General features: G+C 45.4%; 1 protein-coding gene across 1 annotated transcript in view; it reads left to right on the top strand.

The window, feature by feature from the left end:
• Nucleotides 1-12,747, top strand: part of LOC122550355 (IQ motif and ankyrin repeat domain-containing protein 1-like) — a 159,804-nt gene that overhangs the window by 88,679 nt on the left and 58,378 nt on the right. Inside the window, exons 10-13 of the mRNA XM_043691084.1 lie at nucleotides 7,357-7,491; nucleotides 8,197-8,325; nucleotides 9,069-9,144; nucleotides 10,646-10,753. Of these exons, the coding sequence (XP_043547019.1) occupies nucleotides 7,357-7,491; nucleotides 8,197-8,325; nucleotides 9,069-9,144; nucleotides 10,646-10,753 (448 nt within the window). The remainder of the gene's footprint in view (nucleotides 1-7,356; nucleotides 7,492-8,196; nucleotides 8,326-9,068; nucleotides 9,145-10,645; nucleotides 10,754-12,747) is intronic.

Raw genomic sequence — 12,747 nt, 5'->3', positions numbered from 1 at the left:
GATTCTCCTTTTCTCTGGATGCTGCCTGACCTGCTGCGCTTTTCCAGCAACACATTTTCAGCTCTGATCTCCAGCATCCTGCAGTCCTTACTTTCTCCTAGAAAAAAAAATCCAGGGAAGTCAGACAACTGCCTCAGAGTGTACAAACTGATCAGAGGTTGATTGAGGAGGAAGTGTCAGATCTGCTTAAAAGATATACATGCAAGGGTAAGGTTTATTCACATAGGCCAGGAGTAATAGGTAAGGAGGTTACAATATTAAGGGACACAGGATCCTCTCAGTCTGTAATGCTGAAGGATGAGGAGATATGTACTCCTGAGGGACTACTGCCAGAGAAGGTACTGGTAACAGGAATTCATGGTGAGACAAAAAGTGCTCAGTTATGTAAAGTGAGGCTAGGGAGTCCAGAAAGGAGTGAAGAATTTGTGGCAGGAGTGTTGGACAAACTCTCAGCTTCGGGAATACAACTGTTATTTGCAAATGATATCTCTGATTCACCGGGAGGTGTGCTGCCTACTCTAGTTGAAAAGCCAATGGAGATAAACGCAACTGAAGACATGGAGAATGCTTTTCCAGGAATTTTCCCTGATCATGAGATCACCATATCATAGAGGCACAAGCTGATGCAGGAGAGGTCAAAAGGCACAGATAAGGAAGCTGACATAGCCTTATCCGAGACCTTTGTTGATCAGATAAGTGACACAGAGCAGGAGCAAATAGGTAAACATGGAAGTGGCTTTAGCTCTGCTAAGCTGACTGAATTACAGCAGAAAGATGAGAACTTAGAATAGTTATATCAAAAGGCATTTACAGAGTAGGAAAGTGAATGCATTCCTGTGTGTTATTACTTAACAAATGATGTCTTAATGAGGAAATGGAGACCATCACACATTCAAATGAGAAATAGGCTGAGATTCATCAAATTGTTTTGCCAGTAGGATATAAAAAAGAGGTGCTGTGAATGGCGCATAAACTACCACTTGGAGGTCATTTAGGGGTGAGGAAAACACAGGTTAAAATGCAAAAACATTTTCACTGGCCTGGACTACACAAGGATGTGGTTGAATTTTGCCAGATGCGTCATACATGTCAGCTAATGGGAAAACCACAGGCAGTAATAAAACCTGCACCTTTAATACCTATTCAGCTGGGTGTAGGTTTGCTTGCTGAGCTGGAAATGAACCTTCCAGCTCAGCGAGCAAACATACAACCAGAACCTCAACCTGAGCTACAAATCTTCTCAAAACTCGCTAACCTATTCCAGCATTTGAGGAACCTTTCACAAGAGTCTTGATTGAATGTGTACTCCCCTACCTCAAACAAAAAGTGGGAATAGGTATTTATTAACAATAATGGATGTGTCAACTAGATTTCCAGAGGCAATCTCATTACACAACATCACAACTAAAAGGGATGGAGAAGAATTACTCAAATCGTTTTACTAAATATGGACTACCAATAGAGATCCAGTCAGATCAAGGATCAAACTTCATGTCAAACTATTCGAGGTGGTTATGGATAACTTGGGAGTAAAGCAATGCAAATCTACTGCGTACCATTCGGAATCGCAGGGAGTGCTGGCGAGATGGCATCAAACAGTAAAGACCATGCTGAGGGCTTATGGTCAGGATTATCCAGATGATTGGGATAAGGGAGTTCTGTTTGTACTTTTTGCGATCAGAGATGAATCGATCAAATTTAGTCCATTTGAATTAATGTTTTGGGCATGAAGTCAGAAGACCATTAAAAATGGTTAAGGAGAAATTAGTCAGTCAGAATTCAGAGACCACCCATTTGGACTGTGTCAAATTTTAGAGAACGACTAAATAGAGCTGGAGGGCTGGCTAGACAACATTTAAAAGTATCGCAGCATACAATGAAACAAGAAGCGAAGAAGAAATTAAAAATTCACAATTTTTCCATTCGGGATAAGGTATTGGATAAGGTACTTCCAGCAACAGATAAGTCTTTAAAAACAAGATTTAGTGAACTGTATCAAATTGAGTGAGGTGAACTACTTGATAAGGACTCCAGACAGGAAGGAATCTCACAGAGTGTGTCATGCGAATATGCTCAAAAGGTATTTTGATAAGGAAGGGAAGCAAGAGGAGAAGGTGTTAATGACTACAGCACAGAAGGAAGAACAAAGCTCAGGGGATTCTGAATTGGACATTCCTCAAATCAAATTGAAAAATTGGGATAAATTATTGAGTTACCTTCAACAAGAAAATCGAAATGACCTGACAGAGTTATTACTATCACATGGGGAAATATGCGGAAATAATTGAGAAGATATAGGAGATGCTTTTCCGATGAAGCAACATCCTTATAAGCAGAACCCTCTAAAGTTGGCACAGTTCAGAAGGAGATAGAGAGCATGCTCCAAGATGGCATAATCAAAGTGAGTTACAGTGACTGGAGCTCCCCCATAGTCATGATGCCAAAGCCAGATGGTGGAAATGTGTTGCTGGAAAAGCGCAGCAGCTCAGGCAGCATCCAGGGAACAGGAGAATCGACGTTTCGGGCATAAGCCCTTCTTCTCCTGTTCCCTGGATGCTGCCTGACCTGCTGCGCTTTTCCAGCAACACATTTCCAGCTCTGATCTCCAGCATCTGCAGACCTCACTTTCTCCTCAAAGCCAGATGGTACCCAACGGTTATGTGTGGACGATCACAAAGTCAATGCTGTTACAAAGACTGATGCATATCCAATTCCACAATTGGAGGATTGTGTCGAAAAAGTGGGACAAGCAACTTACATTTCTAAATTGGCCTTGCTCAGAGGCGACTGACAAGTACCTCTGTCAGAGAGAGCAAAAGCAATTTCAGCTTTCGTAACGACAAATATATCAGTTCAAAGTCATGCCATTTGGTATGAAATATGCTCCAGCCACATTTCAGAGACTGACTAATAAGGTCATTGCCGGATTACCCAACTGGGTGGTGTGTATAGATGACATGGTGATTTTTAGTCACTCATGGAAGGAACATTTACAGCGTTTATTGGACTTGTTTGATTGACTTTGGAAGGCAGGCTTGGTGGTAAAAGGGAATTTGACAAAGCCTAAGTCACCTTCCTGGGCCATGTTATTGGACACTGACAAATGGCCCCACAGGATGCAAAAACCAAAATAATTGGGGAATTTTCCACACCGTTGACAAAAAAAAGCAGTCCTACAGTTCTACAGTTCCTGGGGTTGAGTGGATTTTACCGAATGTTTGTGCCGAACTTTAGCAGTGTGGCTGCTCTACTCACTGGATTGTTAAAAAAAAGGGCAAGAGGTTTCAGTTGACAGCGGACTGTCAAAAGGCATTTGACAGCCTCGAAACTGTGTTAACCACTGCCCCAGTATTAACCACAGGTGGCTATCGATGCCAGTGATGTGGGTGTCGGTGCGGTGCTCCTACAGGAGGATGGTGAGGGAATAGAAAGACCCATCGGGTATTTTTTCAGGAAGTTCAATGTTCATCGTCAAAAATATTCAACAGTGGAGAAACGGACTTTAAATTTGGTGTTAGCATTCCACCATGTCAGTGTCTATATTACCAGCAATGTGTCTGAGACAATTGTACACACTGATCATAACCCATTGACATTTGTGGAAAAATTTAAGGACAAAAATGCCAGTCTGTTTAGGTGGAGCTCATTGTTGCAACCGTTCACTTTGACAATTGTGCAGGTGGCAGGTCGCAAAAACATTTAGTTCAGTCCAGAACTAGTTAGGGGTTAATATTTACAAGGATGTTGCCAGGGTTGGAGGATTTGAGCTACAGGGAGAGGCTGAACAGGCTGGGGCTGTTTTCCCTGGAGCGTTGGAGGCTGAGGGGTGACCTTATAGAGGTTTACAAAATCAATAAATAGATAAGATATTTTCCCTGGGGTGGGCGAGTCCAGAACTAGAGGGCATAGGTTTAGGGTGAGAGGGGAAAGATACAAACGTGACCTAAAGGGCAACTTTTTCACACAGAGGGTGGTACATGTATGGAATGAGCTGCCAGAGGAAGTGGTGGAGGCTGGTACAAATATAACATTTAAAAGGCATTTGGATGGGTATATGAATAGGAAGGGTTTGGAGGGATATGGGCCGGGTGCTGGCAAATGGGACTAGATTAGGATATCGGGTCAGCATGAATGAGTTGGACCGAAGGGTCTGTTTCTATAATTCTATGACTCTAAGAGAGATTGATCAGTTTAGACCTATTCTATCTGGAGTTTTTGAGAATGTGAGGATATCTCATTGAGATATATAAGATGCTAAAGGGAATTGATAAAGTTGAGATAGAGAGGATATTTCCTCAATTGGGGCAATTGCGAATGAGAGGTCATGTTTTTAGGAGAAGGGCTGGCAGATTTGAAACAGAAATGGGGAGAAACTGATTCTCTCAAAGGGTCATGAACCTGTGGAATTCTTGAGGAATTTCATGAGTGGTGGAGAGTGTCACGTTTCTGGGAGTGACGATAACCAACAACCCATCCTGTCCTTCCTACATAGATGCAACGGTCAAGAAGGTAGAACAACACCTCTTCCTCCTCGGGCAGCTCAGGAAATCTAACGTGTCCATGAGGACCCTCACCAACTCCTCCAGGTACACCATTGAGAGCATACTGTCCAGGTGGATAACGGCCTGGTACGGTAACTGCCCTGCCCAGGACTGTAAGAAACTAGAGAAGATGGTGTGCACAGCCCAGACCATCACAGAAGCCAACCTCCCATCCATGGACTCCATTTACACGGCTCACTGCCACGGAAAGGCTGCCAACATCATCAAATATCCATCGCACCCCGGTAATGATCTCCTACACCCTCTTCCATCAGGCAGAAGGTACAGAAACCTGAACACAGGCACCAATAGGTTCAGGAACAGCTTCTTCCCATCCCGTTATTAGACTGATGAATGGAGTCTCTAACTTCAAATAATGCTGACCTTGTTCATGTTGATCTTGCCTCATGCAAGTCCTGTGCAGTGTAACCTGTGTGCCATACTCTGTCCAAGTTTTTTTTTACCGTATGATCTGTATCTGTACAAGGGGGCATAGCTTTAAATTAAGGGGGTATAGGTATAGGACAGATGTTAGGGGTAGGTTCTTTACTCAGCGAGTCGTGAGTTCATGGAATGCCCTGCCAGTAGCAGTGGTGGACTCTCCCTCATTATGGGCATTTAAGCGGGCATTGGATAGGCATATGGAGGATAGTGGGCTAGTGTAGGTTAGGTGGGCTTGGATCGGCGCAACATCGAGGGCCGAAGGGCCTGTAGTGCGCTGTATTCTTTTATGTTCTATGTTCTATGTTCTATGTATATCTCGGCTTACTATGATCTGCCTGTACTGTTTGTAAATAAAGCTTTTCACTGTACTTCGGTACACATGACAATAAACCAAGCAATCAAATTCAGAGTGCACTGGATCCTGGGACGTTGAGTAAATTTAAGGAGGAGACAGATCTTTAATAAATAATGGGTTGAAAGATTATGGAGATATGTCAGGAAAGTGGAGTTGAAAGGGCAATGTGGTGGCTCAGTGGTTAGCTCTGCTGTCTTACAGTCCCAGGGACCTGGGTTTGATTCCAACATCAGGTGACTGTCTGTATGGAGTCTGCATACTCTCCCTGTGTCTGAGTGGGATTGCTCCGAGTGCACTGGTTTCCGGTTTCCTCCCACAGTCCAGCGATGTCCATGTTAAGTGACCTGGTCATGCTAAGCTACCCATGGTCTCCAGGGTTGTGTAGGCTCGGTGGGTTAGCCATAGGAAATGCAGGGTGAGAGGGTAGGGGAGTGGGTCTGAGTGGAATGCTCTTTACCAGGTTGGTGTGGACTCAGTGGGCCAAATGACCTGTTAGCACACTGTAGGGATTCTGTGATTCTACGAAATGGTGGCTGTATCAGTGATGTCCATATCTCTTGAATGATGTTTTTCTTAAACTCCAGAATCTAAACAAAGGAAACTTTGCAAGTATGAGGGAAAAATTGGCTGCAGCAGATTAAGAAACCACATTTAGGGGTATTACATGTGAGTGCAGAGCCTCAATAATAATGGTAATGTGTTTGACTCTTACCTGCCCTCTGGGCAATTAGAGATGGGCAATAAACCCTGGATGAGCCATTGATGGCCAGATCCTGTAAATTAATTTTTAAAAAGGGAAACGGCATTTTTTTGTTACTGTGTACGAGGCGAGAGTGTCAGCTGTTTAGCAATCCAAATGTATGCAGAAAAGGAGACGATGAATGGTTGCTAAAGGAATTGGGATGGAACATTAGAGGAAGTAAATATGCAGTGCTGTAGGTTTTTAGAGCAGGACCTTTTGCACTCCAGGGAGTCCATCCAACTGATCTGATGGACCAAATGGCCAGCTCTCAAGTGGCAATGTGAAAAAGACACCGCCTGACGTAGTGGTATTCCTGTGAAACGTTCACTTGAATTGAATTGAATTGATTTGAATTTATTGTCCCGTGTACCGAGTCACAGTGAAAAGCTTTGTCTTGTGAGCAACACAGGCAGATCACAGTGTTAAGTAGCATAGATAGTAAATAACAGGGAAACAGCGGCAAGATCAAAAACACATGTACAGGCGAATGTTAAGAGTTTGTGAGTCCATTCAATATTCTAACAACAGTAGGGTAGAAACTGTTTTGAAACCGGCTGGCGTGTGTGTGTGTGTGTGTTCAGGTTTCTGTACCTTCTCCCTGATGGTAGAGGTTGTAGAAAAACATTGCCAGGGTGGGATGGATCTTTGAGAATGCTGGCGGCCTTTCCTTGACAGCGGGCCTGGTAGATGGATTCTATAGATTCTCCACTCGTTCCACCTCAGTGCTGTTAATGTGTAGGGGGACATGAGTAGCATCCCGCTGAAAGTCAATAATGAGTTCCTTGGTTTTGCCGGCATTGAGAGCTAGGTTGTCCTCAGTGCGCCATTTTTCCAGGTCTTCTACCTCCCGTCTATAGTCTGTTTCATCGCCACCTGAGATTCGACCGACTATGGTGGTATCATCAGTGAATTTGTAAATGGCATTAGTCTGGTATTTGGTGACGCAGTCACAGGTATACAGTGAGTACAGTAGAGGGCTGAGTACTCACCCCTGGGGGGCTCCAGTGTTGAGTGCTAGTGAGGATGAAATATTGTCCCCAGTCTTCACTGATTGTGGCCTGTGGCTCAGGAAACTGAGAATCCAGTTGCAGAGAGTGGGGCTCAGTCCGAGATCACTAAGTTTAGTAATCAGTCTCGAGGGGATAATAGTGTTGAAGACCGAACTGTAGTCAATGAGTAGGATTCTTACATAGCTGTTCTTGGTGTCTCTGAACAGTGTGCAACTGCACTCCTCTGATTGTGGACCTGTCCTTTATGTTACTGTTGTGTTCCAGGTGGCCTCTCATTATTGACCCATCAGGCCAAGCCAGCATCTTCCTGCGATACCGGGACACCAATTTTTACGACGCTCTCAATCCTGGGCACATGCAGCCCCAGGTTCTCCGGCTCGGGCTCCTTGGAGCCATAAGGTAAACAATTACTTGGGGTTCGAGATCAACAGCCATATCATCAGTATCATAGGCTTCAAATGACCATCATGAAGTGTCGTTGGTGATAGTTATTCTGAACCTGATAATGTCAGACTCACTGGCATCGATGTATTATTGCCTGATATTCTGTCAGCATCTGCTGCATGTTATACAATCAGAGAGAGTCAGGCACTGCCTGTAACTCTGTCGACCTCTGTCTGTTATACTGCTGCACACTGACTCACTGTTGCAGATTGATGAATGACAAAGAGAGGTAGGGCAGAATCTAAAAAGCTCAGGAAGATTGAGGGCAGAAAGACCTGAATAGAGCAATGAAGGGCAGAGATGGCAGACAGAAATGGAAAGAAAAGGGATGGAAAACAGGGAGATGTAGGGCAGGGAAACACAGGGCAGGGAGATGGAGGGGCATGGAGATGGTGGGCAGGGAGATGGAGGGCAGGGAGATGGTGGGCAGGGAGATGGAGGGTAGGGAGATGGAGGGGCATGGAGATGGTGGGCAGGGAGATGGAGGGCAGGGAGATGGAGGGCAGGGAGATGGTGGGCAGGGAGATGGAGGGTAGGGAGATGGAGGGGCATGGAGATGGTGGGCAGGGAGATGGAGGGCAGGGAGATGGAGGGCAGGGAGATGAAGAACAAAAAGATGGAGCGTGAAGGAACTGTGACTAATGATTTACTTGCGTCAAGGTACGGGAAGATGCTTGTGATCGACATGATGGAGGTGAATATGTTTGAAGCAGTGAGCAGGATATTTAATCAGATCGAAGCAGGCCTGATGGAGAAGCTACTGAATAAGGAATTACTGCAAAAGGACAGGTCAGGATAATGAGCATCACTCTCTCTCTCTCTCTGTCTCTCTCTGTCTCTCTCTATCTCTTCTCTCTCTGTCTCTCTCTCTATTCCCCCTCCCCCCCTCACTACAGTGGAATATAAAATTGGAACGCCATAAAATTCTGGAATAAAAAGCAAGCTGACTGTGTTACCACTGTCACTTTTTGTGAAACCCCATCCAGTTCATCCCAGAGTTTGATGAATGGTCTCTATACACATCCCAGAGTTTGATGAATGGTCTCTATACACATCCAGAGTTTGATGAATGGTCTCTATACACATCCAGACTTTGATGAATGGTCTCTATACACATCCCAGAGTTTGATGAATGGTCTCTATACACATCCAGAGTTTGATGAATGTGGAGTGCTGGAGAAAGCAGAGCAGGTCAGGCAGCACCTGAAAAGCAGGAGATCCATGTTTTGGGCTTGACCCTTCTTCAGGACACTGATGAAAGGTTTTACATGAAACGTGCTTTTTCCAGCCCCATGCTTTAGCAACTCTAACTCTCCAGCATCTGCAGTCCTCATACCCTCTACACATGTCCAGGCACTGAGTGGGCGTCTACAATAACCAGGAACATTGAGCCCATGAAAGGACTGGCTTCGTCAACATGCCAGGGTTTACCCAGCCATTGCCACGAATGTGGGGGAACTAATGGAGGTAATATTTGTCCTTGTTCGCACTGTAGGCACTGCCCCACTGACATGGCTATGCCTATGTCCAAGTGTGGCCACCAGACATAACCTCTCGCCAACATCTTCATTATGGAGACGCCGGGATAGACCTGGTGGAGTTCAGCAAGTACTTGATGGTGATCTTCGCTTGGGACAATTCCTTTCACTCCCTCTAACAATGTCCTGTCCTCTGCTGTGAGCTGGTCTCTGGGTCCTCCTTTCACTCCCTCTAACAATGTCCTGTCCTCTGCTGTAAGCTGGTCTCTGGGTCCAGAGATGTTTGAATTCTAATATGGCCCTTTGGTTTTTCCCGTTAATACCAATGGTTTCAATTTGGAAATGACTGGATCTTTTTATGGCTAAAACCTGATATTGTTAGGTGTGATTGAGAGCATTTCCAGAAAATGTAATATCATTACAGACACTTCCATTGGGTGTACCACCAATGGTGTACCTGCTCATGGGCAGTTTCTCAATGCGCCTGCAATTATTACTTGGCCTCCTGGACCATGTTCTCACTTGTAATTATAAGCATTTAGTAATAGAGCCCGCCACTAAATGCAGCCTGAGCAATAAGTGGCACTACCTTGTCCTCCTTAAGTAGACCAAGTATGGGTTTGTGTTCCATGATTATCCCAAATTTTCAGCCAGAAAGGCATTCATGGAACTTGCTGACTCCAAATATGGCAGCCAGTCCCTTGCTTTCTACCTGGGCTCTGCATTTACCCTCTGCATTAGCCAAAGTCCTGGATGCATATGCTATTGGGTATTCCTCTCCATTGGGCCACCTATGAACTCAGTAAAAACAATACTACCCTGATGCTGACTGGCAGGAATCGCCCATCAGCAGCAGACCTTTCTTGGGATCACAGTGTACCAACACTTCAGGGGATGAGAGCTGTTTATTTACTTCATTGAAAGCTTGGAATTGTCTATGAGACCATTTCCAAGGCTGATCCTTTAGCAGTTGATACAAAGGTGCCAGGATGGACACCAAATTATGCAGAAGTTTTCCATAATAATTTACCAGACCAAGGAATGACCTCAGCTCCTAAGCAGATGGGGAGGGGTGGGGGGGGTGCAGTGCACCTTTGATTGCCCTCACTTTATCCTCCAACGGGTGTAACCTGGTCTTGTCGACTCTGTGGCCCAGGCAGGTCACTGAGTGCCCTGAAACATACATTGTTCCCTTCTAGGGCGTATGCCTCTGCCTTGGAAGAATGCCGATCCTAGTTATCAAAGTGTTTCTTATTGGTTTTCCCTCTTCCGGGGTAGACCTTGCAAAATGTTCTCTATTGTCCACTGAAAAATGGCACAGGCTGACAGCACCCCAATATATTGGTACTACCCCCCTGGATATTAATTGTGACATACTCGAGGAATCCTCATCTAACCACAATTGGAAGTAAGTGTGGTTCATGTCCAGTTCTGAGCAAGGCAGACCCCCTGCCAGCTTGGGTATTTATCCAGCTGCAAAAAGCAATTTGCTGTTGATTTAAAATCCTCACAAAGGTGAACTCACCCACTGGGCTTCACAATCGGTATGGCCAGTACTGCCCATTCTGCAAACTGGACTGGTTTGATGATTGCTTCACTTCCCAGCCTCCTGATTTCTGCTTCTACTTTAGCTGGTATTTGCCAATGATAAAGCCAGTTGTAGAGCCTGCTTGAAGTCCAGTGGGCTCCAGCAAGTTGGTACTTTGCATGGTTATATCATTCATGCCGTGTACCAGGAGGTCGGTCAGTAAACCCACTCTCTTTCCCACCATTTGACCAGGGTAACAGCCCCAATCAGGGAACTCATATTCTATGAGTCCAGCTGGCTGACCTTGTTACAATGACTACATCCCTCCCCGCTCTGAGTCCACAGAGACAGGCCGGTTCTCTGTCTGGGAAAGCCTCCTCAGGTGTTTTAGCATCAGGTCAGTTTCCTACACCCATTCATTGCTTTTTTCAGTTTAACTTCTGTGGGTTTTTAACAGTTTCCTAATTCTCTGGTTTCACTCTAATCTTCATCACATTGTATGCTTTCTCTCTTACATTTTTCGCCCTCTGACTTTCCCTGTTAGCTACAGTGACCTCAGCCTTCCTTTGTATGTGTCTTCTACCTTGGGATGAATTTCTGCTGTCCCTCCCAAATTGCCCCCAAAACTCCTGCCATTGTTGCTCCACCATCTCCCCCTTGCTATTCTCGCCTTCCAATCAACTCTGGCCAGCTCATCCCTCATGTTTTTTTGGTTACTTTTACTCAACTGTAATACATCTGAGCTGAAAATGTGTTGCTGGAAAAGCGCAGCAGGTCAGGCAGCATCCAAGGAGCAGGAGAATCGACGTTTCGGGCATAAGCCCTTCTTCCTGAAGAAGGGCTTATGCCCAAAACGTCGATTCTCCTGTTCCCTGGATGCTGCCTGACCTGCTGCGCTTTTCCAGCAGCACATTTTCAGCTCTGATCTCCAGCATCTGCAGCCCTCACTTTCTCCTGTAATACATCTGATTCCAGCTTCTCCCTCTCACACTGCGGGGGTAATTTGATCATCATGGTAGAGGCTGGTACAATTACAACATTTAAGAGGCATCTGGATGGGTATATGAATAGGAAGGGTTTGGAGGGATATGGGCCGGGTGCTGGCAGGTGGGACTCGATTGGGTTGGGATATCTGGTCGGCATGGACGGGTTGGACCGAAGGGTCTGTTTCCATGCTGTACATCTCTATGACTCTGTGTGATATCATGGTCACTGCCCCCTAGGGGTTCTTTCACCTTCAATTCACTAATCAAGTCTGCCTCTTTAATAAATCAATAAATTGCCTGCTCCAATGGGCTCTACCACAAGGTGTTCCAAAAAAACACATTTTGTTGACAATCCACAAATTCCTTTTCTCGAGATCCACCACCAAACTGATTTTCCCACTCCACCGGCATATTGACGGTCCCCCATGATTACTGGAACAGTGTCTATCTAACATGCTGTTTTATGTCCTGAGTTCTTTTCTGGCCTACATCCAGATTGCTGCTCGGGACCTGTATCAACTCTACCCACTCTAATTCGGCTCCTTTTAAGACTATATCACCTCTTGCTATTAATTTAATTTCATTTCTTACTAACAAGGCTCCTCCCTGAGTCTGCCCACCTGCCTGTCCTTGCAATAGGACGTGTATCCTTCAATATATCGTTCCCAGCCCTAATCCTCTTGCAGCCATATCTCTGTGATACCCACAGCATTGTATCTGTCAATTTCAGTCTGTGTTACAAGCCCATTTGCCATGTTTTGTATACTGTGCGCAGTTGGGTACAATACCCTCAGTTCTGTGGTGACTGCCCCCCTTTTTAGATGTCCTGTTACCTGCTGTGCCTGAGGTTAGACCCCTGACTCTTCCCATTATTGTGGCCTATTACTTGTTCTGGAAACTAACCTCTGTCGAGCCCTGTTTTGTTAGATCCTTAAAACCTCACTGCTCCTCACATTCCACTTTCCACTTATGTTTTTGACCCTAATGTAGACTCGGAGAAAGGGAGGACTGCAGATGCTGGAGCTCAGAGTCAAGAGTGTGGAGCTGGAAAAGCACAGCAGGTCAGGCAGCATCCGAGGAGCAGGGTAGTCAACGTTTGAGGCATAAGCCCTTCTTCAGGAATGAGGATTGTGGACCACATTGATCCTGTGGATCCACTCCACCCTCCTCTCTGACCTATCACCTTCACCCCCACCACCATCTACCAATCACATTCCCA

Source organism: Chiloscyllium plagiosum, chromosome 5 (assembly GCF_004010195.1).
Source record: "Chiloscyllium plagiosum isolate BGI_BamShark_2017 chromosome 5, ASM401019v2, whole genome shotgun sequence".
In the NCBI taxonomy this organism is placed as follows: Eukaryota; Metazoa; Chordata; class Chondrichthyes; order Orectolobiformes; family Hemiscylliidae; genus Chiloscyllium; species Chiloscyllium plagiosum.
The sequence above is the reverse complement of the archived record's forward strand: the minus strand, read 5'-3'. Positions and strand labels throughout refer to the sequence as shown.